The 25,534-nt window shown below is 31.5% G+C and overlaps 1 protein-coding gene across 1 annotated transcript in view; it reads right to left on the bottom strand.

Moving 5' to 3' along the window:
- Window positions 1-19,658, bottom strand: part of LOC145293122 (5'(3')-deoxyribonucleotidase, cytosolic type-like) — a 36,904-nt gene extending 17,246 nt beyond the window's left edge. Inside the window, exon 1 of the mRNA XM_080139515.1 lies at window positions 19,281-19,658. Within this exon, the coding sequence (XP_079995641.1) occupies window positions 19,281-19,511 (231 nt within the window). The 5' untranslated portion in view covers window positions 19,512-19,658. The remainder of the gene's footprint in view (window positions 1-19,280) is intronic.
- Between the last annotated feature and the right edge of the window lie 5,876 nt (window positions 19,659-25,534).

The raw sequence follows: 25,534 nt of genomic DNA, 5'->3' as shown, positions 1-25,534 counted from the left end.
ATTTCTTTTGATCATAAGATTGAAGTCAGTGGCTAAGTGGTTAGCAACCTGGATGTCCTAAATTCAAAATCCAATTCTTTCCACAGAAACATTTCCATCAAACCCATACCTGACCTTGTATCTAACCTTCTGGAACAGAAATAAATAAAATAACAAGTCATGCTAACTCTGTTTATGCAAAGTTTGATGGATATTAGCTGGCCATCCGGCGTTGCCCAGTCAAAAAATATGCTTTAATCCATACAGATTTCATATTTATTATTATAGAGTCAATTCTCTATCGATTATTATTTTGTATTTCAAAAGTAAAATAAATATATATATATATATATATATATATATATATATATATATGACTTGGGTGCTATCAGCTAGAATCGAAACCAAAGCATATAACTCTCCAACCTTATCAGTTACCATCTAACCTAAATCCATACACATTAAAAACTGCAAAAAATAATGTTGTTTAACCTATAGCTGTATAGTTGTGCATGCATAGAAGAGTATTTTAAGTCGACTTATGCCTGCCAAGTGTCATTTTTTTTTTCAATTTTGATCCCTTAGCAGCTATTTTTACCGGCTAAATGTCAAATTGAATTTCTTTGACAGACCCAAATCCTCTATTTATCAAGTTTCAAGTCTATAGATCAAAAATTGACAGAGGAGTTTGGTAGAGACTATTTCTTAGACAGACAAACAATGTCAGTTATATATTTGTTCTAACAGGCTGCTCGGTGTTACCCAGTCGTAAAATAAGATTAAATATGATATTTTAATTTATGCAGATTTCGTATTCATTATCATAAAGCCAATCTTCTATTGATCATTATATTGTATCTAATATGTAGTAATGATTTAAAAAAAAAAAAAAGAGCTAGAATCGAAACCAAAATATTTAGCATTCCAGCCTTAGTTGTTACCGTTTGAGCTGTCAACTTTAACATATAAATGTATATTTGCACATGCATAGCAGCAACAAGTTCAGCCAGATGTTTTTTTTAAATTCTGACCCCTTAGCAGCTATTTTTACCAGCTAAAAATCAAATCCAATTTGTTCAACCCATCCAATATATATATATATACTAAACTAGTTATGACCAAAGTTTCATTTCATTTGGACAAAACACTAAGAAATGCAGCCTTATTAGAGTTGAGACACTTTTTTTTTGGTCACCCTGTATATATATATATATATATATATATATATATATATTTATATAAAATGGGTTAAGAAATTCCAACGAAAGAAAGATGCATATTTAAATAAGGGAGTAGTCACCAACAATGTGTATTTTTTAACATTATTAAAAACGATTTCAATGACTTAAAAACATTATTACAATGATCCAGACATAATTCTCAATGAAAAACCAAGACACGGAATAATAAAATAATGTTAAAAAATACACATTGTTGGTGACTACTCCCTTATTTAAATATATATATATATATATATATATATATATATATATATATATATATATAAAGCTGAACGTGTGTGTCTGATAACAAATAGACTCCTATATGGTTGACTATTTTAAAAAACTGATTACATATAATAATAGAAGATGTATCGAGGATCAGGAATGGGTATGTTTGATCTGACAGAACGTTGGTTCATAAAAATTGTGGGTCTGTGTGCATGCCTGGCCCCCAAAGTATGGAAATAAAAAATGAAAAAAAACAAAAACGTTTACAAGGGTTTTTGATATAGATGTACATAAGAATATTTTTGATAAGTATGTTTCAACTTAAATAGGGATGGTATAATAAAATTGTGGGGTCTGCGTTCGCATCTGTACTCTATGGAAATATGGCACAAACTTTAACAAAGACTTTTCATATCTATGTGCGTAAGTATACTTTGATAATTATGTTTCAGTTTGAAGAAATATGGTATAATATAATTATTGGGTGTTCATTCGCGCCTGACCTCCATAGAATGTAAATATGTCACAAAGTTTAAGAAGGTTTTTTAAAAGAGGTGAGGGTCCACAATAACACCTTAACTTTAATCTTAATTCACGTTAGCTTTTATTTATTTTTTTGAGTTGAATCATATTGTGTTGAATAAATTCACAAAAAAAAAAGTTGGAACTTTAGACAATTCTCGACACAAATTTTGCATAACTGTTTTTTTCCTTCTCCTCTTGCACGTAGCACTCTTTCGAAAATAGATAAATAATACAAAATAAGAACGTTACTTGTTATCGTGTCAAAAGAAGGAAAAATCCTGCTCACGTGATTATGTCTTTTAAAAACATTTACATAACCTTTTTATTTTTATTATATATCTGTTTAAGCTTTTTTTGTCAGTGTACTAGAAGGAATTCAGTTGATTACAACCCTTTCTGCATGTTCTTTACATTACAATAGTACAACACTGAATCCGACGGCACAATACTACACCGTTCAATACTGTAAAACTGAAACGAAGCTGTTCTGCTTGAAAAAGGCGCCATTTTCTTCTCATTCATATTTATATCGATTCTTTGCTTTAAAAAGCTAAAGTAATTACGTGTTTCCTTTTTTAATATCCCATTTTGCTGTTTCGGATTATTTTACTAAAGTAAGTAAAGCTTCATTATTTTTCAAAACTGTTTTTGTTTCGATATTTCGTCGATATTATTTAGTAAGAGTGTTTAGCAGAAAAGCCAACAAACGACTACCCGAAAAAATAAATATACAAGAAATAAATGTTACCATAGTCAATAAAAGTTCAGTTCATGTTTTTTTTTTTTGCTTTTAAATAGCTTTTAATGCTCTTTACTTGAAATAATTTCAGCGAACCGAAGTTAAAACGAAATTTGAGGCGATAACTACTTAAATGAATTTTTATATAAACTACACATGCCATAATCGAATATTCCTCAAGCACAAAATAACAGAAACATTAACATATGTTTATAAATATTCCTTATGTTGACAGAACTCTCTTAAATTGTTAACACAGAATGCTCAGGTGCCCCTCCTTCAAATTGAAAACGAGGCTCTCCATTTCAAAGTCGCTGTCATTTTTTTTTTTTTTCAAACCGGTTCGTGAATTAAAAAAAAAAATTTTTTTTACAAACTACTTAAAAATACAAACCAATGAACTTTTCTACCATAAAAGTAACTTTTTTTGACTATGGTAACATTTATTTCTTGTATATTTATATTATTATATATAACATTTTCTCTTTGTAAGGAAACATCATTTTGTTGGTCACTCTTGGCTACGAATGGAAATAAAGTTGATATAAAAAAATATATTTTCGCAAAAATTATCTTTACTTTCATCAGGGTAAAATTTCTGAGTATCAAAACCTATCTCTTTGCAAACCCCTCCTTTTTATAACCTATCATACTTTCACCAATCACAGTCCATTTTCTGTAGGCTGTTTTTGACCCCAGTCAACAACGTGTGTGTGTGTGTGTGCGTGTGCGTGCGTGCATGTGTGTGTGTGTTAGAACTTTTCATCCTAAATGGTAAGCAATTATTTACCATGTAGAAAATAAGCATAAATAGAACCGTGCATAATAGTTAAATGAAACCAATTATCCAATAAGAAACCATAAAAAATGAATAATTAATTAATGAAAATTCGTTTTTTAAAGGAACATGCAAATTAGTTGACCTTTATGCTCACATACCCATGGCTGAATATATTAACTTCGTTTTAATAATTTTTAAATAGAAAAAGTAGGCTTTCAATATATATATATATATATATATATATATATATATATATATATATATATATATATATATATATATATATAATTATTTACTATAATAATTATTAAATAGCCAGACACTAGTGTTTCATCCTTTCGGGATTCATCAGTGCAGGGTGTCATGGTTACTGCCAGTCGGGAGATTCGAACCCGGCAACAAAGTCATCTCGGACTCCATTAGCAAGGACCAAATCAACTTGGCCACCACCAGCCGCGAGAAATATCATTGAAATTTTTTATTTTAAAATGTTTTAATGTCTGTCATAGTAATCTAATGATTATAATATCATGATCTGTGCATGCGAGCTGAAGTAACTGACTTTATTTCAACTGAAAATGCTTAACGATAAGAAATGACTTTCTTAAAAGGGGCTGACATAATTATTTTACTATCATAATTATTGAATATATATATACATATATACACAAAGTCGAGTTCTTTGCTGCAATGACATATATATTAAAGACCTACTTTCTCTCTATATATATAATACTAGCTGTACCCATCCACGCGTTGCTGCGGCTCAAGAAAAATTGCATTTTGTATTGTTTATTTACTTTTATTATTTTTTGCAATTTTTTTTTTCAATAAAAGTTGTTTTTTTTCCCCAAAAAAGATTAATTTTTTACCATAAATTGTTAGGTGAAAGTTTTTTGTTTTGTTTTTTTCAGGAAAACTTGCATTTTTTTTTTTTTTTTTAATTTGGCAGTAAATGTTTCTTTATGAAAACGGAATATTTATTATAAAAAGAACAGATTAATGCTTTATATGAACACCGTAAATAGTTAGGTAAAAGTAGAGAAAAGTTTGATTATTTTTTTCAAAAGAATGTACAAATTATTTTTTTGTCCACAGATGTTAAGAAAATAAACAGAAAAAATACTCCCATCATTAATTAATTAATTATGCAAAAAAATAAAATGTCAAAATTTGAACAACACTCGGTTGAATCCAGTGATTGCCGGTGGAATCGGGGGGGGGGGGGCAAATTCTGCATGAGTACCATTCTTTTTAATTTCGTCTTTTGTTCAATTTTTTGAGTGGGCTATCAGCGATTGCAAACAAACAAATTTAACCAAAATGCAAAAAATTCAACAATTAAATAATTTTAATAAGTGCTCAGCTTCTAAGACAAATACTAGTAAATCAATCCCTTTTATTGGAAACATTCAAGGGAAGGACGAAACCAAATTATTGCCAGTATGTTTGGAAGAGGTTCTATAATGTAAGTAGATCTAGATGTTTATAACTTACAATAAAACTTGGTGAGTATGTGCTGTTTTATGGTTGTAGTAAAAATGGAACGGAAACTTAAATTTCGTTCCGTTTTAATCTTTTTTTTTTAAATTGTGCCCCCCAAACAAATATAATCAAAAGAATAACATCAAACATATACTTTATATATATATAAAACACAAAATATTTAAAAAAAAAAAAGTTATTAACGAAAGGGAAATAATTCCATTTTTAAACGAAAAAAGTCAGTTTGGTATATCTTTTTGTTATTTTTTACATAAGTCCAACTTACCGTTCACATAGGAAATGTCGACATTTATAGGTTGTTGGTATGTTTACAACACATAAATGCTCCAATCTACCCATGTTAAGAACGGCTCTCGGAATAGACACCCCTAACCTCCCCATGTAAAGAACAGTTAACCTTGTCAGCAGACTCGAAAACCTATAAAAGTTGACATGTCGAATGTGAACGATGAGTTGGACATAATGTAAAAATGTACCAAATTTAAAAGGAAACGAAATTTAAATTTCCGTTCCATTTTTACAACAACCGTAAAGCAGAGCATTCTATGCAAATTTTATCTAACTTAGTGTATAAATGTTATTTCTTTTTAAGTAAAAAAAAAAAATTTAGGTTTGGCTATAAATTCCTAAACTCATTTCACCCTAAATAATTTAGGTGACTAAAATAGGAATCTAATTGAATCTTTAATTTCCTGAATAGTAAAAAAATGATCCACAAGGGTCGATTTGCTGCTAATATCCATTTTTTAGGTACGGGCAAAAATAAATGAATAAGAATAGGGGGACCTAGTTTTGGAAGCCGATTTATCATCATTTTTTTGTAGATTTCCGACTTTTTGATTGTATTTGAAAGATTAAGGACTAAACTTAATTTCCAAAAGGAAAAAAATATTTGTACACGTGAAAAAAAAAAAAAGTTATGAAAAATTCAGCTAAATTTTTTAATTAAATAAATTCATTGTAAAAATCCTTTTAGAGATAAATATTAGTTTTCTGGGTCTACTTCAAAGTAGTAAAGTCCTAAAATATTGAATTAAATAAAAAAAAAATAAAAAACCCACCTTGTTTGTGCTAAAAATAGCTGAATTAGCCCACAACCGAGTATTTTTGCCATTCGCACAAGCACAACAAACCGTATTTTTGGAAATACGGAATATACAGACGCTCAAAATCTGAGACAGCTGTCTGAGAATGACGTCATGTAATTAAAAGGAAGGAGGGGTGCTGGTTTTTTGTTTTTACCCAGACGGGCATCCGTACATTTCTATTGTAAATGTTTGTATAAATTTTACCATTTTTTAGTTTAATTATTTTTCTATGTTCCTGTTTTTACATTAATCTTTTTTTTTAATTATTGCCCAATATTATATAAAAATTATGTTACGCCGAAAGTTTCACATTCTTGCAAAGCAAGGAAATTATAAAAATCTTGCATATAAAAATTATGCAAAATCTGTAATTTAAAAAAAAAAAAGTACAAATATTTCTGCTATTATGTTTTTTTTTGTGAAAATATCAAATAAACAATGCTTAATTCAATGTGCGAGAAATTCATTTTTCTTCGAGTTATATTGAATTCATTAATACAGACTTTAGGGGCTTTTTTCATAATATTCATGTAAAAATTATTTTTTTTATTGTTACAAATTACGATGCTTTATTTATATAAAAAAAAATAAAAAATAAATTATTGCGGTTTTTATTTACTACTTAAAACCATAACTTTAGTAAAGGTATTTTTTGTTTAAACAAAATAATACATTTTCACTAAGATTTAAGTAAAAATAATTAGTGCATTATATTCTGCGATCATTATTTGATAAATACTGAAAATTTCATTAAAATTGGTTAATTTTCTGATTTTTAGTGAATTTTTAAGTAAAGGGAAGGGTCAAAATGTTTATACATTTTGAGTGTCGGCATTCATTTTGCCCTTACCTACCATTTTTCGATGAATATTTGATAGGAAAGCGACCACACGTGGTTAATTTAAATTAAATGTCAATTACATGGTTACATTATTAATAATCACGTGATTAAATACATTGAAAATTTACCGATATTGTAAACACATTCTGTTTGCATTAAGCTAGACCACGGCCTGTAGTGGTGAGACTAAAAGTAAACGGTGATAAATAATTGTCACCAAATAAAAAAAATGACCCATCGATACAAAGAAAACCACCTATTTATTAAATAAAAATTAAGTATAATGTTATAATTAAAAAGAGATATATAAAAACACGCATGGGTACAGTAAACATATTATACCAAAATGTTGAAGCAATCATTCCAGTTGTTATTTAGACTACTAATAACGAACGAACCAAGAATTACATTTTTATATATATATAGAATATATTTCTTCCTTTTCACCTGTGCCACAAACAAAAAATTATGATGTTCCTTTAGTCACTGATATAAAATATCACATTTATCTATGTTTAAAAATATTTTATATTTTTTAATGTCAGGACAAAAAAAAGGACCATTTTACATCAAAGGTTGATGGGAAAAAAATTGCACTAAAAAGTACCCCCCCCCCCACCGTTCCCTGTTCTCCAAAGGTGATACGTTTCAGAAAGGGATATATTTGTTTGAAGTAACTGGGTGGTCTTGACGACACTAATCGAATAATCCAGTCTAGTAAGTCGCCTTAATGAACGGTTGTTCGTAATCGTAGTTGGTAATATGCTTAAGTTTTAGGCTTTTGACATATTTTTCAACATCTATCCCAGGCTATTATACCCGTCCGTATTTATGGCTTATACCAGCCAATCATATTGTTGTGAGGAGGAACCCGAATGTAGTCATATTCATTGCATAAAAAAGAATAAATATTAAGAAAAACAAATGTGTCCGTATTCTGTCTGAGGCAATGCTGAAAAAGAATATATCAGTCTTATTTTTAATATATCTTGTGTAGTTTCTGACTTTTAAATAGACATACTTACACACAAACAGACAACTATCCTTTTGTATAATAAGACGAGTGGGACTAGCCGGTGTTCTTCAGAGGAATGGATGACAAAATAGGAGAGTTTTAAAACTTCGTCCCTTCCCTACCTCAGACTGTCACCCCCTTCCTCTCTCTCAACTGGTTCAATATAATAGTAAAATAAAGAAACAGGAAGTCGACTGACTGTTTAACCTAGTTTCAGTGTTGTTTTTTAAACAATTTACTGTAAGAATGAAAATAATAATTTACAACATCTCCCTACCACACTGATGATCTGAAGTGAATAAATATTACACTGTTTGTACCATCACCAGGTTGGGGATAGTGAAGGGAGTCACATTGAACCCAATGATGTAAGGTTTTTAAGCGCATCCTGCGCAATTCTGACTTTTTAGCCGGATACACAAACAGACAGAATTACGTCTTTCCTTCATAATAATAATAATAATAATAATAATAATAATAATAATAGACAACTGCTTATAAAATAAACGGTGAGTTATAAAAAGATTTCAAAAAACAACTATAAAAAAAATAGATAAACAATAGTTTTTTAAAGTTAACTAAAAAAATTTGCATGAACAAGTTTTGGTTTACAGTGCTTAGAGCAACAGCTTGATGGCAGCGCTGAGCATAAGTTGTTCAAGTAGTGTAAGAATTCAAATGAAAACAGTGCGGTCATTAAGGAGAGAGAGAGAGAGAGAGAGAGAGAGAGAGAGAGAGAGAGAGAGAGAGAGAGAGAGAGATGCGGGGGGGGTACTCAAGTAAGAGGGATCGACGATATTTATAACAGAATAATGCGTTCAGTCATATGATGTAGATATCTCCGATTAGCAATGGAAATATGATCCCCAAATGTGCAAAAATAGAAAAAAAAAAAAAAAAAAATGCTACGGCTAAGGTATCTCTTGTTTATTATATCATACGATTGCATGCTCATATATATATATATATATAAGAATACAACACAAACTTAACCCAATCTCAAATCTAAGGATTTTCTATAGAAACTACCTAATCCTTTTGGATCAATACTCTCACATATACATACATACATGCAGGTGTGTGTGTGTGTGTGTGTTATATATATATATATGTATGTTTACGGGAAAGATATTCTTTTTCAACTATATTTCACCTTTATTTATACCAGAGTACAAGTATATACAGAGTACAAAATAAACTTCGTAGCTTAGTGGGGGATGTCCTTTTCTCTTCCCTGCAACTTCTCTCCCACAGAAGAGACGTTGCGAGCTTGTCTTTGTTTTATCGTTATTTCCATGGCAAGTGCTCGTCTGAGCTTCAATCTCTCGTCCTCCCTCGCCAATCTTTCACGAGAAACAGTAGTCTGGTTGAAACTACTGTCAATAATTTTCCCCACTTTTTATCTGTGCCTAAATCCAAACGTAGATTCCATAAGCAGAGCTTCTTTCTCAGAAGTGCACGACTGTGGAACTCTCTTCCGTTTGCCTGTTCCCCACCTGACAACTTGGATGTCTTCAAGTCCAACATAAACAAATTCCTGACAAACCACCCTCTTAAGACACTCTATCAAATCTCCAATACTAATGAATACTACAATACTATCTCATTGATTACTGTACACGTAATAACCCTTATCCCTGAGTGGCCTCCGGGCCTTGATGACCTCCATGTAAAAAAAAACACACACACACACACAAAAAAAAAATCCTTTTATTTATGAAAGTCAATGCATGAAAAATGTAACTACAGAGCATATGCAAATAGATGACAAAACAGCTATATTCCAAACTCAAGATGTTCTTCATCTTACCATTTCTTTCTTTCCACATGTCAAAACGTCCAACTCTTGGCAGTATCTGTTTCGTAGCGCATGAACAATCATATAATTATCATGCTAATTATGAATATTTCCAGTATAAACTTCTCAGAAAAGTAAAAAACATGTTTAACTTTAAAAATAAAATAAAAATAAAAGGGCATGATTCAAAAAATCTTAAGAATATTTGCATTGTGTCTTATGATATTAGATGTATTTTTGAAAATACAACAAATACCATAATACTCAGTTTGCCGCATCTTATACAAAAGAAATCCATACAAAATTTCAACTATATCAGTAGCTTTTGAGAAAAAGTGGAACAGACAGATGAACTAAGAGAAATATATATATATATATATATATATATATATATATATATATATATATATATATTGTGATGGTAGCAGTTGCAGTGAAGGTAGTAATGTCGGTGGTGAAGCGATGGTGTTGGTTGTAGTGGGAATTTTTATAATTAATCAAAAGTGACTTTTCCAGGACATTTTTAATTTTAAAACTTTGTTAGATTAAATAATGTAGTTGAAAAACAAAACATTTTTTCTTAAAATTAACCAGAAGTGACTTTTCCAGAGCATTTTTATAATGTTAAAATATTGTAACATTAGATATAGTAGTTGAAAAAAAAAAAAAAAAAAAAACATTTTCTTTTAACAATAAGTCAGAAGCGAGTTTTCCAGAGCATTACATAAATCGTTGAAAACAGATAATATTTTCTTACAACTAATCAAAAGTAACCTTTCCTGTGCATTTCTGTAATTAATCAGAAGTGATTTTTCAAAGGTATTTTTGTAATTAATCAGAAGTTACTTTTCCTGCGCATTTTAGTAATTCATCAGAAGTGACTTTTCTAGGGCATTTTTGTAAGTTTAAAAGTTTGTAACATTAATATTTGAAAAACGAAACATTTTTTCTTACAATTAATCAGAAGTAACTTTTCCAGGGCATTTTTATAACATTATAGCATTTTGTAACATTAAATATAGTAGCTGAAAAAAAAAACAAAAAAAACAACAACATTTTTCTTACAATTAATCAGAAGTGACTTTTCCAGGGTATTAAATAGTTGAAAAAAATGTTTATTAGCCATTTGGAATATTCCATTTCCCTTTTAAGGGATGTCTGGATGATAACGGTCAAAGTGACATTTGAATAGGTAATAATGTTTTCACCTAAAATGCATTGAACTTTGTACTGATTTCAACATGACATAAGTAGGTAATAATGTTTTCACCTGAAATGCAGGGATTTAAACAATCCCTAAATAAAAAAGCACTACACAATTTTATTTATTTCAGCATATTAATATAGAATCAAAATGTGTTTTCTTAACCAGCGACACCAATTTTTTTTTTTTTGTTTTATAGCTATTTGGAATATGCACTTTATTTTTAAGGGTTGGTCAGGATGATAATGGTCGAAGCGAATTATTCTTAGAATAAGTAGCTCTTAGAAGAAATTTCACTGTGAAAGTGGGAACATTAGTCTTAGAAAACATTATTCTTAGAAGAAACTTTTACAGAGAGGGTAGAGGTATTACTCAGAGCGATAACTACTTTTTGAAGATATTACTTTTTAAAAAGATGACTCCTTGGCATTGGTAATCTTTCTTGTTCTCAACACGGTTGACTCTCAGCCATTATCTTCTAGTATTTGTGAAGAAAATAAGAAAGAGAATAATGAATCATATGGTTATGGATGAACATATAGATGCTAAGGCATGATGTGACCAGCCGATTGATCGGATTGGATCTCTGATCTCCTGTCCCGCTGAAGCAATTGTTGATTTCAAATCATTAAGCTTGCTCAGCCTTCATGAAGGACACAACCAACTCACTCCATCTAAGGGGTGAATGTTGTTCCAAGTACAAGTTGTAAGTGGCTTTCAGACCTTGATAAGTCCCTTATATATAAAAATGAAGCAATTTCTGGTTTTAGTAAAATCTTAGCTATTATTTTTTTTCTTTGGTAAAAAGGGGGAATCTACTACTACTTGAGTTTAGAGTTAGTGGTACGGTTAGTAATTCTGAAAAGTTGTCTATTGCCACCCAGACTTAGGTTTAGAGGTAGACATGTAGTAAACAGAGACATGTATGTCACATAATTTGTGTGTTTTTTTTTTTCTATTGTAATCCAAACTTAGGGTTAGTAGAAGCACGTCATATATATTTATTTTTGACCACCAAGTTTTTTTTAGCTATTTCTCAGGAATCATTATACAACAAATAAACAAACAAATTAGATTTTTTCAAGTTTCTTTTTGATAAAATATTCTGAAGTTAATAAGTACTTTTTAAAATAATATTTTTTTTATTTACATTTTAGTTTTTAGCATAAAAAAGTCTTCTTTCAAAGAAAAACGCATGCATACAATTCATCTCCCTTCAAAAATAATCCCGTGATATGTGTAGCAACTACTATGCCCGGCTGGAATAAATGCCTGGTAGAAACATTTCAGAGTGATCACCGCTTTGAAACACCTACGCATATGAAAAAAGCGTAGGAACATGACGATGTGATGCGATCACCGCACACAAAAAAGAAATATGAATACAATAAACAGGCTGGAACGTTCGAGAAAGCCTGTATATAACGTTTTCTCCGCCAAAATCAGTTTTTTCTATACAATTTCACAACTTCGACGTGTTCAAGTAAACTCCGTCTGAAGGAGACGTTAAAACCCCGTCAAGATTTTACGCACAACAGGCGTGAACTTTAATACCCAGCATAGAAATTTACCTCATCGAGCAAGGATTTAAATCTCCTTTTAAACAATCTTATTTCTTATCAATCTGTTCTTATAACAAAAACACACACACACACACACACGTAGTCGCATATATGGATTTATGGACTGGTTTTTTTTTTCCAAAAACAGTCATTGTGGCAGACTTATCAAAAAATAAAAATAAAAAATCAGTAATTTCAAGCCTCGCGCTATTCTCACAAAAAAATCCTCACTTCATTAATCCTTAATTATGAGCATTCAACACAAGAAAACACTTATGTTGAATTAATTTAAATTAATATTCCTAACACGTAAATGTTTATTTTATATTAATTCAGCACTTTCGTGTCCTTTGTCGAGTGCCATTATTTTCCGGATTTCATTTTTATTTCTTTATGTAAGGATGTGCATTGATGAATCTTTTCTATTAATCGGTGATCCTATTAAATTTACCTTTTAATGGTCCCGTAAATACACTCCTACAATTGGTTACTCCCAATTTCAATAAAAAAAAATAGCAACACGCAACCTCGGTTCTATAAATTGATAAATCCCAATTATCAATTGCACATCCTAAATGTGCATTTAAAGCACTAGGCATTTCCACAGCATTGTGTAAAACGTCAGCATTGCACACATTAACAGCAACGTCACCATTTCGTGTTGTGTGTCAATTTCTATGGATGAGCATTCGCGTTATAATAGTTAATGGAAGTAACATTTTTTGTTTTATTGCTATGGATAAAAAACAATGTAAGACTTACCTTTTGTAAAACAAATAGATTTTTGTTAACGAACTACACAGACGAGAGATAATAAAATAAAATTAATTTTAACGTCTTCTGTTGATAATTATGTCTCTAAAGATAATGTTGCTTTAGCAGTGTCAGAAATCGCCATTAAAAATGCGTGATAAAAACTTGAATAATTCGACCTATCTTTTGAAGCTTATAATTACTTGAAAAATGTAATTCAAACCCTAATTTTTTTTTCAATTAAAGGAGCAAAGACTAAATTTTAAAAAACATAACAGGTTTAAGAGCAAATTATGCAATATTTGTTTTTTAAAAATCGTTTTTTTTTAAAAAAGATTGAAAGAAAATCAACAAATTTTAACTTACTTCGATAATATATATATATATATATATATATATATATATATATATATATACATACACATTCCAAAAAAATCACTTACCTATAAAAAATACTATTCAATGAGTACTTCAATTCTTCATTATTAAGAATTTATCCATAGTTATATTTTATATTCTATGTCCTTTTTAAATAAAATATTTTTTTAAGCAAAGATTAAAAAAACCGCGACATCAGATGCTTTTCACAGTTGAAATAAAAGGAGACAAATGTCTGCTTTTCTTAGAGTTGACATCTTCAGTGGCTTTAAGCGCCAGAATTAATGTCTCTTTCTATTGTGTGCTGTAAACAAAAAGTTAGTAAATATGGGCCACCGTAGTTGAAAACTGATCCCATTTTACTTATCAGTTTTTGTTGTTAAAAAAAAGAAACACCACCGATTTTTTATTTTTATTTTTTTAAATTCTCTTAAAAGAAATACATGAGTTTCTGATTTAATATATTTTATTTCTTCTTTATGGAGTGAATTTTTTTTTTTTTTAAATATCTAGAAAAAAACAACAACATTGAATGACGTCGTAATTGTATGAAATTTTCTGAACAATATTACAAGATTATAAGGCTTCACTTAAAAAAAAAAAAATTCAACGCGTTTTTTTAAAAAAAAGGTTTGAAACTTTGGACTTTACAGGTAAATTTGTAAATAACTTCTTTTTTTGTTTTAAATTAGCTTATTTTATTTGTTGATCTTTTATCTTCAGTTTGTGATATATAAATTTGAGGTGAGAAAATTATTTTCATTTTAATAGACATTTTAAAATGGGGGGGGGGTAAAAAACGCTTGTCTAGAATATTATATTAGGTTTATTGGAAAGAGCATAAAATTTCACATTGAACTTGAAAATATCTTAAAAATTGAACCAATAGAAAAATTTTGATAGATTTTTAAATTTTAAAAATTGAAAAAAAAATTTAACTCGTAAAATTCAATTTAAAATAAATTACGTAAATTACGTTAAAAAATATGGCTGCATGAAAGCGCGCAGGCACTTTGTAACTTTTTTTTTAAATAAAAAATATTTCTATTATTTTTTAAACAACTTTAATAGTTTATTTTTTAAGTATATCCCATATAGAAAATAAACAACCCACTTTAAACAGAGATATTACGAGTTTTTTTAAAATATTTTATTCACAGTTTTTTGTTAGGGGTGTCAAAAATTCCCCCCAAAATTCTGATACACCCAATGTTGCTTACAGACCTCTGTACTTTTTTTTAAAAAAGGTGCAAAAGAAAAAAAATAATAAAGACTACCCTCTATCAATTTAAATAATAAAATCGAAACAAATTTTTTTTAGGCCGATTTGGGACTGCAATTTTTATTATCTCAAGAGTCATATATTAAAATATATGAATATATTTTTTTATTATTGGAAACCTGTTATAAAAAAAGATGTTTAAACTTCATATTGCGGACTATTAGAATTTAATACCATTTAAAGCTTTTTAAAAATAATTATTTTTTAGAATTTTGTTTTTTGCTTTTAATATTGCCGAGAAAAAATTTATCAAGTGTTTGTGTCCAATTTTATTTACAACTTTAATATAAGTGAAATAAATAACGTGATTATATATATATATATATATATATATATATATATATATATATATATATATATAAGTGAACGTGTCTGTCTGTCTGTCTGTGTATATTTCCCTATGCAATAACTCTGTCAATTTTTAGTCTATAGACTCGAAATTTGAAATACCGGGTACTGAGATTTGGGAAAATCGATGTGACGGGTGTCAGCCAGAAATTTGGCTGTTAAGGGGTCAAATTTCAACGATTTGACCTTTAAGAACTCTACCAAACTCCTCCGACAATTTTGGGTCTAGACACTTGAAATTTTAGATATAGGTTCCTTGAACATGGATCTAACTTAATAAAGTGATTTGAGCCCGAAACAATAAATTTTAAGGGGTCATAATAGGGGTCAAAGTTTTAAAAAATTAACCATTCTTTTTGTTTTTTTGCTTTTTTTGCACAGCATACACCTCCAAACACCCGAGCAAGGGGTCAAAGTTCAACGATTTGACCTTTGAGAATTCTACCAAACTCCTCCGCCAATTGTGGGTCTAAACACTTGAAATTTTAGATATAGGTTCCTTGGACATGGATATAACTTAATAACTTGATTTGAGTCCAAAACAATAAATGTTAAGGGGACATAATAGGGGTCAAAGTTTAAAAAAAATTGACCGCTTTTTCTTTTTCTTTTTCTTTTTCTCAACATACACCTCCAAACACCCGGGCAACGCCGGGCTGAAATGCTAGTATATATATATATAACTACTTTTTAATTATTTGATCTTTTCAGCTTTTAAAAATGTTGAAATTTTTATCGACCTACATCTATTTTGTTTAGTTTTCGTAACATGAAATGGAAGGAGAGGACAGAACACAAAACAAATTCCTAATATATTTAGCAAAACCTGTTTTCTATTATGTAAGTTTATTTAATAATCAATAAATATCGAAAATTTCAGGAAGATATGACTATTATTTGATTTTTGCTAGATTTTTAAAACATGAGTATGTTTATGGCTTAAAAAACGCCATTACACAAGGAACGTTGTTTTAAAGCGTCAATAATGTAAACACAATTTTAGTCACGCATTTTCATTATTTTCGTATGCTGTAATAAATTTTTTTTTTAATATAGGGGGTTAAAACTGTGGCGCGCGTTGGAGGTACCTATAAAACACTATTCAATTATAAACTACTTGCCTGGAAATCGGTTATCATTTTATGTTTCATATATATCTGATTCCCAACTCTAATTTCTAAAAGTATATATATAAAAAAAAAAAAAGAATTTGTTTTATTTTTGTGTGTGAGGCGGGGGAGGGGGAGGGGCGGTAGTATAACTTTTGTTTTGGAACATAAAAAAAAATTTAATAAAGTCAAGATTGCCTCTTTATAGTAATAAAATTGTGTTTCTTGCCTCTACGTAAGTTAAAAATTATTTTTATTGTTAATCGAATATTCATTAAAATAATTTTAAAAATGCAATAACTTTTTAAAAAATCCCATTTATAAATATTTAATTACACAATTAAATCCAGAAAAATGCATTTCGGTTTAGTTGTAAACAAATCAGGCATTTTCACTTTGGTAACAGTTGAAAAAAAAGCGGGGGGGGGGGCGTAATTTTGTGACCCTTTGACATTTAAAAAGAATTTAGAATAATTTAAACTGTTGAATGAAGTCATTTCCAAGTTTAAAACTCCTAGATGTATCCTGATGTATTGAAAGACTGAAAATTTTGGAAAATAAATTAAAACATTACCTAATTTCCAATATCAAAAAATAGTTACAGTTTTATAATAAATTAATAATTAAATTTAACTTTTAAAATTCTATAAAAACAGGTGAGGGTACAGAAAAAATCCTATTAAAAACAGGTGAAGGTACAGAAAATCCCATTAAAAAATAGTGACGGTAGACAACAACCCCATTAAAAATAGGTATAAGTCCAGAATATAGTAGAACGTTATAATTGAAAACCGATCCCCGGCGATAAAAGTCGTTTTTTAAAATTTTTATTAAAACGAATTTTTTTTTTTAGTCTGAAATCGATGAGATTAACTGGGGGGAAAAGTGTAAAGTGTGGAATTTAAAGAGGCGGCGGGCAATCTCGTCGACATCCGCGCTAAAAAAAATCTTGTAAAGCGCTTTGAAATAATTAAAAAAAAAAAAAAAAAAAAAAAAAAAAAATCAACAACGTAAAGAAAAACAAAATTCTGCTTGTATTAAAGATTTTATTTTTCATATTATAATAAAAATATATTTACTTTTAAAATATCTAAACTGAACAAACTCACAAAAATAAATTTTTCAAGTAGTTTACATTAAAAAGGTATTTTTTACGACCTGCCTCAGTGCCTCAGCGTAATATAAATACCCCCCCAACCACCCTATGTTAAGAACGGCTTTCGAAATAAACAACCCCCAACCTCTCCATGTTAAGAACGGCTTTCGAGGTTGGGGGTGTTTATTCCGAAAGCCGTTTTTAACATGGGGTGGTTGTGTTTATAAAACACTGGGGGCACGTCATAAAAATTCAACCTAAAAAAAAAAAAAAAATAGTCTTTAGTTGAACTTTTGACTTTTTTTTTTTTTTTTTAATTTATCTGCAACTCAACATTCATCGTTAAATTGACGACTTTTATAGGTTTTCGAGTCTGCTGAATCACATTTAAATTTGGGGCAGACAAGTACTTTTCTGGATATTAAAATATTTATTATCCAATATAATTTTATTTTCACTGGCGGCCATGTTTTTCCCAACTGGATAAGTACTAATGCGCATGCGCATGCATATTACAACCACATGTAAGGAATGGCGACGGACACTAAAATTCATTAAGTAATGCATTCGGGGTTACTCATGCATGCACTTATTGATCCGTGCCGTTATTATTTAAAAAGCCATTCTTAACATGGGGAGGGGAGGGTGTTTTGTACCTATTCTGTACAATTACAATTGAATAAAAAAACAAATCATAAAACTTTAATTAAACTTGGAAATATGATTTAAAAAAATAGCGCGGATCAGTAAGTGCATTCACCCATTCGGGAAAAATCTTAATATCCAGATAACTACTCGTTTATCCCAAATTTGAATGGGATATTCGTTTTCAGGAGACTCGAAAACCTCATATAAAGTCGTCAATTTAAAGATGAGTGGTGAGTTGCAGTTAAAGTAAAAATTTACCGAACTTTTATAACAAAAATATATTTATGAAACGAGTGAAATCTGTATTTTTAAATGTTTTTACTGAGTTTTTTTCTTTTTTTTCAAATATGAAATTGGGAAAAGCATACGGAAAAAACAAAAACATTATAACAGTAGTAAAAAATAATAAATTTGGTGCGCGCCCTTGCGCGTACAACAATGGCCACCGCTGATAACATAAAGAATAAGACTGCTTAATATCCGGAAAACTATTTGGTTGCGGAATATGTAAATGCGATATTTGTTTTCAACATCCTCGAAAACCTCTAAAAGTCAGCATTTTAAAGGTGATTGGTAAGGCGGAAAGTAAGTAAAAAATTACCGAAAAGTTTAATAATTTAAAAAAATATCAGGGATTATTCAGAATCTTCACCGCTTAGCTGACAGGCCTGCAGCAAGCGTCATGGGGCGTAGCTAGACGATAACCGAAAATTCTCTCTAAAATATAGCATCGTTCGTATTCTGCATAATTACCTAGCGTTTTTATTTGATACGAATTTTTTATAAAACAGGATAAAATAGAATGTCTCATCTTTATTATTTTTTTTAGTTTAAATGAATTATTCGATCTCCACAGAAATGTGGTTTGTAAAAGAAAATTAATATTTTTTTTTACATGCTTTTCCACTGTTATTATACTAGCTGTGTTTATCTGGCGTTGTCAGCGTGGATGGTTTTTAAAAATATAACTTAGTTTTAACTATTCTGTACTTTCACCTAACAATTTAATAAAACAAAAGATACCGTAACAATTTTTTAAAATTCGACAAAAAAAAAAAAAAAAAAAGCACGATTCATATTGTGCAGGAGTATTGAAATTTGTTAAAACAAAAAAACAAGAAAAAAAAAAAAAAACTCCCAGGCAATTATTAAACAAGCAAACAAAACAAAAACTCACCGACAAATCTTGGCGGATCGTCGCATATTGTTCTCGTATATAAAATTGTGTTCGCTCTTCTAAGGGAATAAATGGTTCGTCGGGATATTTTTCGCGGTATTTGTCCAAAAAATAGGCTTCAAAGTCGCACAGGACCATGTCCATATCAACGAGCACCACAAGTTTCCGTTGTTGGGCATTGGGATGGGGACTTGATGGTTTTGCTGGTTCCAAACTGGCCAAACGGGGCATTCTTGTAAGTCGGAAAACTTTTCTTTCTTCGGCGGAGAAAAATGAATTAGTCACTTTGCTTCAGTAAAAGCTAGCAGGAGTTCAACGAAACAACTTGTGTTGATAGAAACGAGCAATTCGCCGATTAACTGCGCAACTTGAAGACGAGGCTTCTCAAACGATAATTTCACGTTTTCTTTTTTTTTGTTAGATGTTTGTTTTTTTTTTTTTTGGGGGGGGGGGGGGGGGGGTTAACAGTGCCCGCTTAACTTGCCTCCCCACGAGGGCAGAGTTAGACACAAGGTCATTTCTTTTTAATGTGGGAAAATCCAGCTCCCTAGAAAGGAGTGAATTTGGGTAAAAAATGGCACAAGTGGATAAATAGGAAAATATGGCACAAGGGAATAATATAAATGAAAATCTCACAATAAGTTCATGAAAATCTTAGCTACGATACATAAGTTTGTAATATGTATATATACTAGCATTTCAGCCCGGCGTTACCCGGGTGTTTGGAGGTGTATGTTGAGCACCCCCCCCAAAAAAAAAACAGTCAATTTTTGTAAATTTGACCCCTATTATGACCCCTTAACATTTATTTTTTGGGGCTCAAATCCAGTGATTAAGTTAGATCCATGTCCAGGGAACCTATCTCTAAAATTTCAAGTGTTTAGACCCAAAATTGGTGGAGGATTTTGGTAGAGTTCTCAAAAGTCAAATCGTTGAACTTTGACCCCTTAACGGCCAAATTTCTGACCGAAAACGGATTACAAAGATTTTCCCAAATCTCAGTACCCTGTATATCAAATTTCGAGTCTGTAGACTGAAAAGTTATTGCGTTGGAAAATGTACACACACACACACACACGTTCACTTTTATATATATATATATATATATATATATATATATATATATATATATATATATACTAGCATTTTAGCCCGGCGTTGCCCGGGTGTTTGGAGGTGTATGTTGAGCAAAAAAAAAAAAAAAAATTAAAAAGTGGCAGTAGGAAGGCAGGCTCGAATCCGTACCACAAAGGAGGAAAAGAACGGGGAAAAAACCTGACGTCTTTGCTGTTACAACCACTGCCAAACCGGAAGTTACATAGGTTTTAATTAAGGCTAGAAAATCGGAAGGAGAGGATAACTTTCAAAAATATTGGCGAAAAAAGCGCCCCCCCCCCTGTAGAAAAGTGCCCAGTTGAAGGTGAAGATATTGATGTTTTTAGCCAATTATTCGATATTTGCCGTCTGAAAGGTCGAACTTCAAAATGGTACTGATTTTGTGAAAATCCGTCGCCTCTGTTTATAAATTTGAGGCAGACATGCAAACATACATACATACATACATACATTTATATATTGGTAACTAAAAATTTTTGACCCAAGCCGATTAAAAAGCTTGCCCTATCTCTGAATATCCTTTTATGTAAAATTTCAAATGTTTAGACCAGAAATTGTCTGAGTAATTTAGTAGAAACAGCAGCGGTTAATGTGTTTTTTTAACTTTGACCCTTATTATGACACCTTAACATTAATTGTTTTGGGCTGAAATCAAGTTATTAAATTAGATCCATGTCCAAGCTAAAATTTCAATTGTTTAGACCCAAAATTGGCGGAGGAGCTTGGTAGAGTTTTCAGAGATCAAATCGTTGAACTTTGACCCCTTAACAGTCAAATTTCTGGGCGAAAATGGATTACAAAGATTTTCCCAAATCTCAGTACCCTCTATATCAAATTTTGAGTCGGTAGACTTAAAATTGACAGTGTTATTGCATAGGGAAATGTACACAGACACACAGATAGACACACAGACACGCTCACTTTTATAGATATACTAACATGGGTGCCCTTCGTTGCCCGGGTGTTTGGAGGTGTATGCTGAGCAAAAAAAAAAAAAAACAATGGTCAATTTTTTCAAATTTGACCACTATTATGACCCCTTAAATTTTATTGTTTTGGGCTCAAATCGAGTTATTAAGTTAGATCCATGTCCATGGAACCGATATCTAAAATTTCAAGTGTTTAGACCCCAAATTGTCGGAGGAGTTTGGTAGAGTTCTCAAAGGTCAAATCATTGAACTTTGACCCCTTAACAGCCAAATTTCTGGCCGAAAACCGATCACAAAGATTTTCCCAAATCTCAGTACGCTGTATATCAAATTTCGAGTCTGTAGACTAAAAATTAACAGAGTTATTGCGAAGGAAAATGTACACAGACAGACAGACACACAGACACGTTCACTTTTATAGATATACTAGCATTTCAGCCCGGCGTTGCGCAGATGTTTGGAGGTGTATGTTGAGCAAAAAGAAAAAAAAAGCGGTCAATTTTTTTAACTTTGACCCCTATTATGACCCCTTAACATTTATTTTTTGGACTCAAATCCAGTGATTAAGTTAGATCCATGTCCAAGGAACCTATATCTAAAATTTCAAGTGTTTAGACCCAAAATTGGTGGAGGAGTTTGGTAGAATTCTCAAAGATCAAATCGTTGAACTGTGACCCCTTAACAGCCAAATTTCTGGCCGAAAATGGATTACAAAGATTTTCCCAAATCTCCATACCCTGTATATCAAATTTCAAGTCTGTAAACAAATTGACAGAGTTATTGTGTAGGGAATGTACACACACACACACACACACACACACACACACACACACACACACACACACAAGATTGACACGTTCACTTTTATATATATATATATATATATATATATATATATATATATATATTTGAAAGTGTCTGTCTATCTGTGTGTATATCTGTCTGTGTACATTTCCCTGCACAATAACTCTGTCAATTTGTTTACAGACTCGAAATTTGATATACAGGGTATGGAGATTTGGGAAAATCTTTGTAATCCGTTTTCGGCCAGAAATTTGGCTGTTAAGGGGTCAAAGTTCAACGATTTGATCTTTGAAAACTCTACCAAACTCCTCCACCAATTTTGGGTATAAACAATTGAAATTTTCCTTGGACATGGATCTAATTTAATAACTTGATTTGAGCCCAAAACAATTAATATTAAGGGGTCATAATAGGGGTTAAAGTTAAAAAAACATTTTACCTCTGCGGTCTCTACCAAATTACTCAGACAATTTCGGGTCTAAACATTTGAAATTTTACATTTTTTTTTTTTACACAGGCATCACCACATTATCAAGGCCAAGAGGCCACTCGAGGATAAGGGTTAAAGAGTGTACAGTAGAAATTGGACAATATAGTAATCATTAGTAATGGAAATTCGGTAAATTTGTTAAATTATATGGAACGGCTCATCAAGAACTTGTTTACGTTAGACTTGAAGACAACCATATTGTAGTCAGCCGGAAAGCAGGAAAACGGAAGACAATTCCACAGGCGTGCAGTTCTAAGAAAGAAGCTTTGTTCATGGAATCTACGTTTAGGTTTAGGCACAGATAAAGAGTGGGGGGAATTATTGATAGTGTTTTCAACTAGACGAGTGTTTCTTGTGAAAGTTTGGCGAGGGGGGACCAGTCAAACACTTTCCATGAAAATAACGATACATCAGAGACAAAGTCGCAACATCTCTTCTGTGAGATAGAGGTTGCAGGGAAGAGAAAAGGACATCTCCTATGAGGCTACGAAGTCTATTTTGAACTCTATCAAGGCAGCTTCCAATATATAAATGTATGTTTGCATGTATGCCTAAAACTTTCGGCAGAGGCGACGGATTTTCACAAGATCAGTATCATTTTGAAGCTCGACCCTTCAGACAACAAATACCGAAAAATTGGCTAAAAACATTAATTTCTTCACTCTCAACTGGGCACTTTTCTACAGTGTGGGATCTATCAGATTTGACATTCTTTTTTGGACCTGTCAATGAGGGAGATACTAGTTATGAACTCACCAGCCCAGATGTGGCAACAATACTCCATGCATGGGCTGTTGTTTTGTAGAGATACAGGATACTTTCAGGTGTAAGTAATTTTCTAGCACGGTAGAGAGAGAGCCCACCTTCTTTGCAACAGCCTTGGCAATGTCCTCAATGTATTTGTCTCAACTCATGTTGTCTATGAATGTCAAGCTGAAGAGTTTGAATAAGCTTTCAGGATGCTATTTATAATGGCTATCAGTAGGTGAAAAGCCTTCCTGTAATTGTTAAACGAAAGAAGCTTAGTCTTAGTAGCTCAAAAAGCTTCAACCAGAACTCGCTCCCATACTTACAAAGCTGTTTAAGCATTGTCTTAAGGAGAAAACCTTATCAGTATACCTTGTATTTAAAAATTCAGGTGATCAGTCATCTCCCTCTCAGTCTCCTGTGCATCATGAGTAAGTTGCTGGAATCTTAAATGTTAAATAGAGAAGTAGTCAACCATCTCAGCAAAAATAACCTTCTTAATGACATGTGATATGGTTTCCGTTCTGCTAGATCTACAGCAGATGTGCTAATAGTTATATCTCATAGGATTAGTGAATCTCTCGACAGAGGCTTTCTTTCTAGGGCAATTGCCCTTGACATATCAAAGGCCTTTGATAAGGTATGGCATAAAGGTCTACTTCACAAAATCTCCAGCTACGGTATAGCTGAAAATGTCTTTTCAATTATTAAATCATTTCTCTCTAATAGATTCATAAGAGTAGTGGTTGATGGGCAGAAATTAGAAGTTCACAGTATTAATGGTCTCCATCCTTGGTCCAACTCTCCTCCTGATCTACATCAGTGATCTCCCAAATCACATTGTAAGATCATTTGTAGACATTTATGCTGATGACACTACCATCTATGGCAACATTTCAAAGGCCGTAAATGACAAAGTTCTCTCTGATTCTCTTGATCAGATGGTGCAATGGAGAAAGAGGTGGCTGGTTAATTTTAATGCGTCTAAAACCAAGCTTCTATCTTTCCATCAACACTCTGATCCTCGTCTGGCATCAATCAATCAAATGAATGGCTCTCGTCTTGGGGAGACTCCATGTTTTGACAAACTTCTAGGTTTGATCTTTACGCCTGATCTGAAATGGAACATGTACATCAAATCCATTGCCAAGGCTGCAGAAAAATGATGGGATCGTTCTACTGCTCCAACAGACATCTTACTGCTGATGCAATTCTCTACCTGTACAGGAGCCAAGTACATCCAAGGATGGAGTAGTCTTGGCACATCTGGGCAGGATCTGCTAGAAGCAGCTTATCCTGCCTTGATAGAGTTCAAAATAAACTTTGTAGCCTAGTGAGGAATGCCCTTTTCTCTTTTCTGCAGCCTCTTTCCCACAGAAGAGATGTTACGGGCCTGTCTCTGCTTTATCGTTATTTTCATGGCAAGTGCTCGTCTGAGCTCCAATCTATGGTCCCTCCCTGTTCTGATTTTCACAACAAAAAAATAAACTTGTCTAGCTGAAACCACTATCAATAATTTCCCCCATTCTTTATCTGTGCCTAAACCTAAACGTAGATTCCATGAACAAAGCTTTTTCTTAGAACTGCACACCTGTGGAACTCTGTGCCATTTTCCTGCTTTCAAATGGACTACAATATGGTTGTCTTCAAGTCCAATGTGAACAAATTCTTGATGAGCTACTTCCTTAAGTAATTCAATTTACCAAATTTGCACTACTGACGATGACTACAATATGTTCGCTTTGACCACTATATACACATTAACCCTTATCTTCGAGTGGCCTCCGGGCCTTGATGTGGTGACTTTTGCAAAAGAAAAAAAAAAAGCATTAAATGTTAGCATCCATTTATGGTCCCATTGCACGACAGACTGGAGGTCGTTTTCTAAGGATTTTGTCATTACCTTATATATGTGTTGTTACATAATCACCGCATTCAATTATGTGTTTTAAAGAGAAAATTTTAAATTTTGCTTTTTTAGCTGACAGAGAGTATATCTTGTTTTTGTTTTTGTTTTGTTTTAATAATCACTGAAGCAAAAGACCAGAGAGAGAGAGAGAGAGAGAGAGAGAGAGAGAGAGATAGAGAGAGAGAGAGGTCGTACTTGTAATGAGAAAAAGAGAGTATGTAGGAAGAAGGAGAGATGATGAGAGTTAAAGAAAACGCTC

This window comes from Euprymna scolopes, chromosome 14 (assembly GCF_053919585.1).
Source record: "Euprymna scolopes isolate OS-2025 chromosome 14, ASM5391958v1, whole genome shotgun sequence".
Classification (NCBI taxonomy): Eukaryota; Metazoa; Mollusca; class Cephalopoda; order Sepiida; family Sepiolidae; genus Euprymna; species Euprymna scolopes.
Note: the sequence above shows the minus strand (reverse complement) of the source record. Positions and strands in the feature narration are given on the sequence as shown.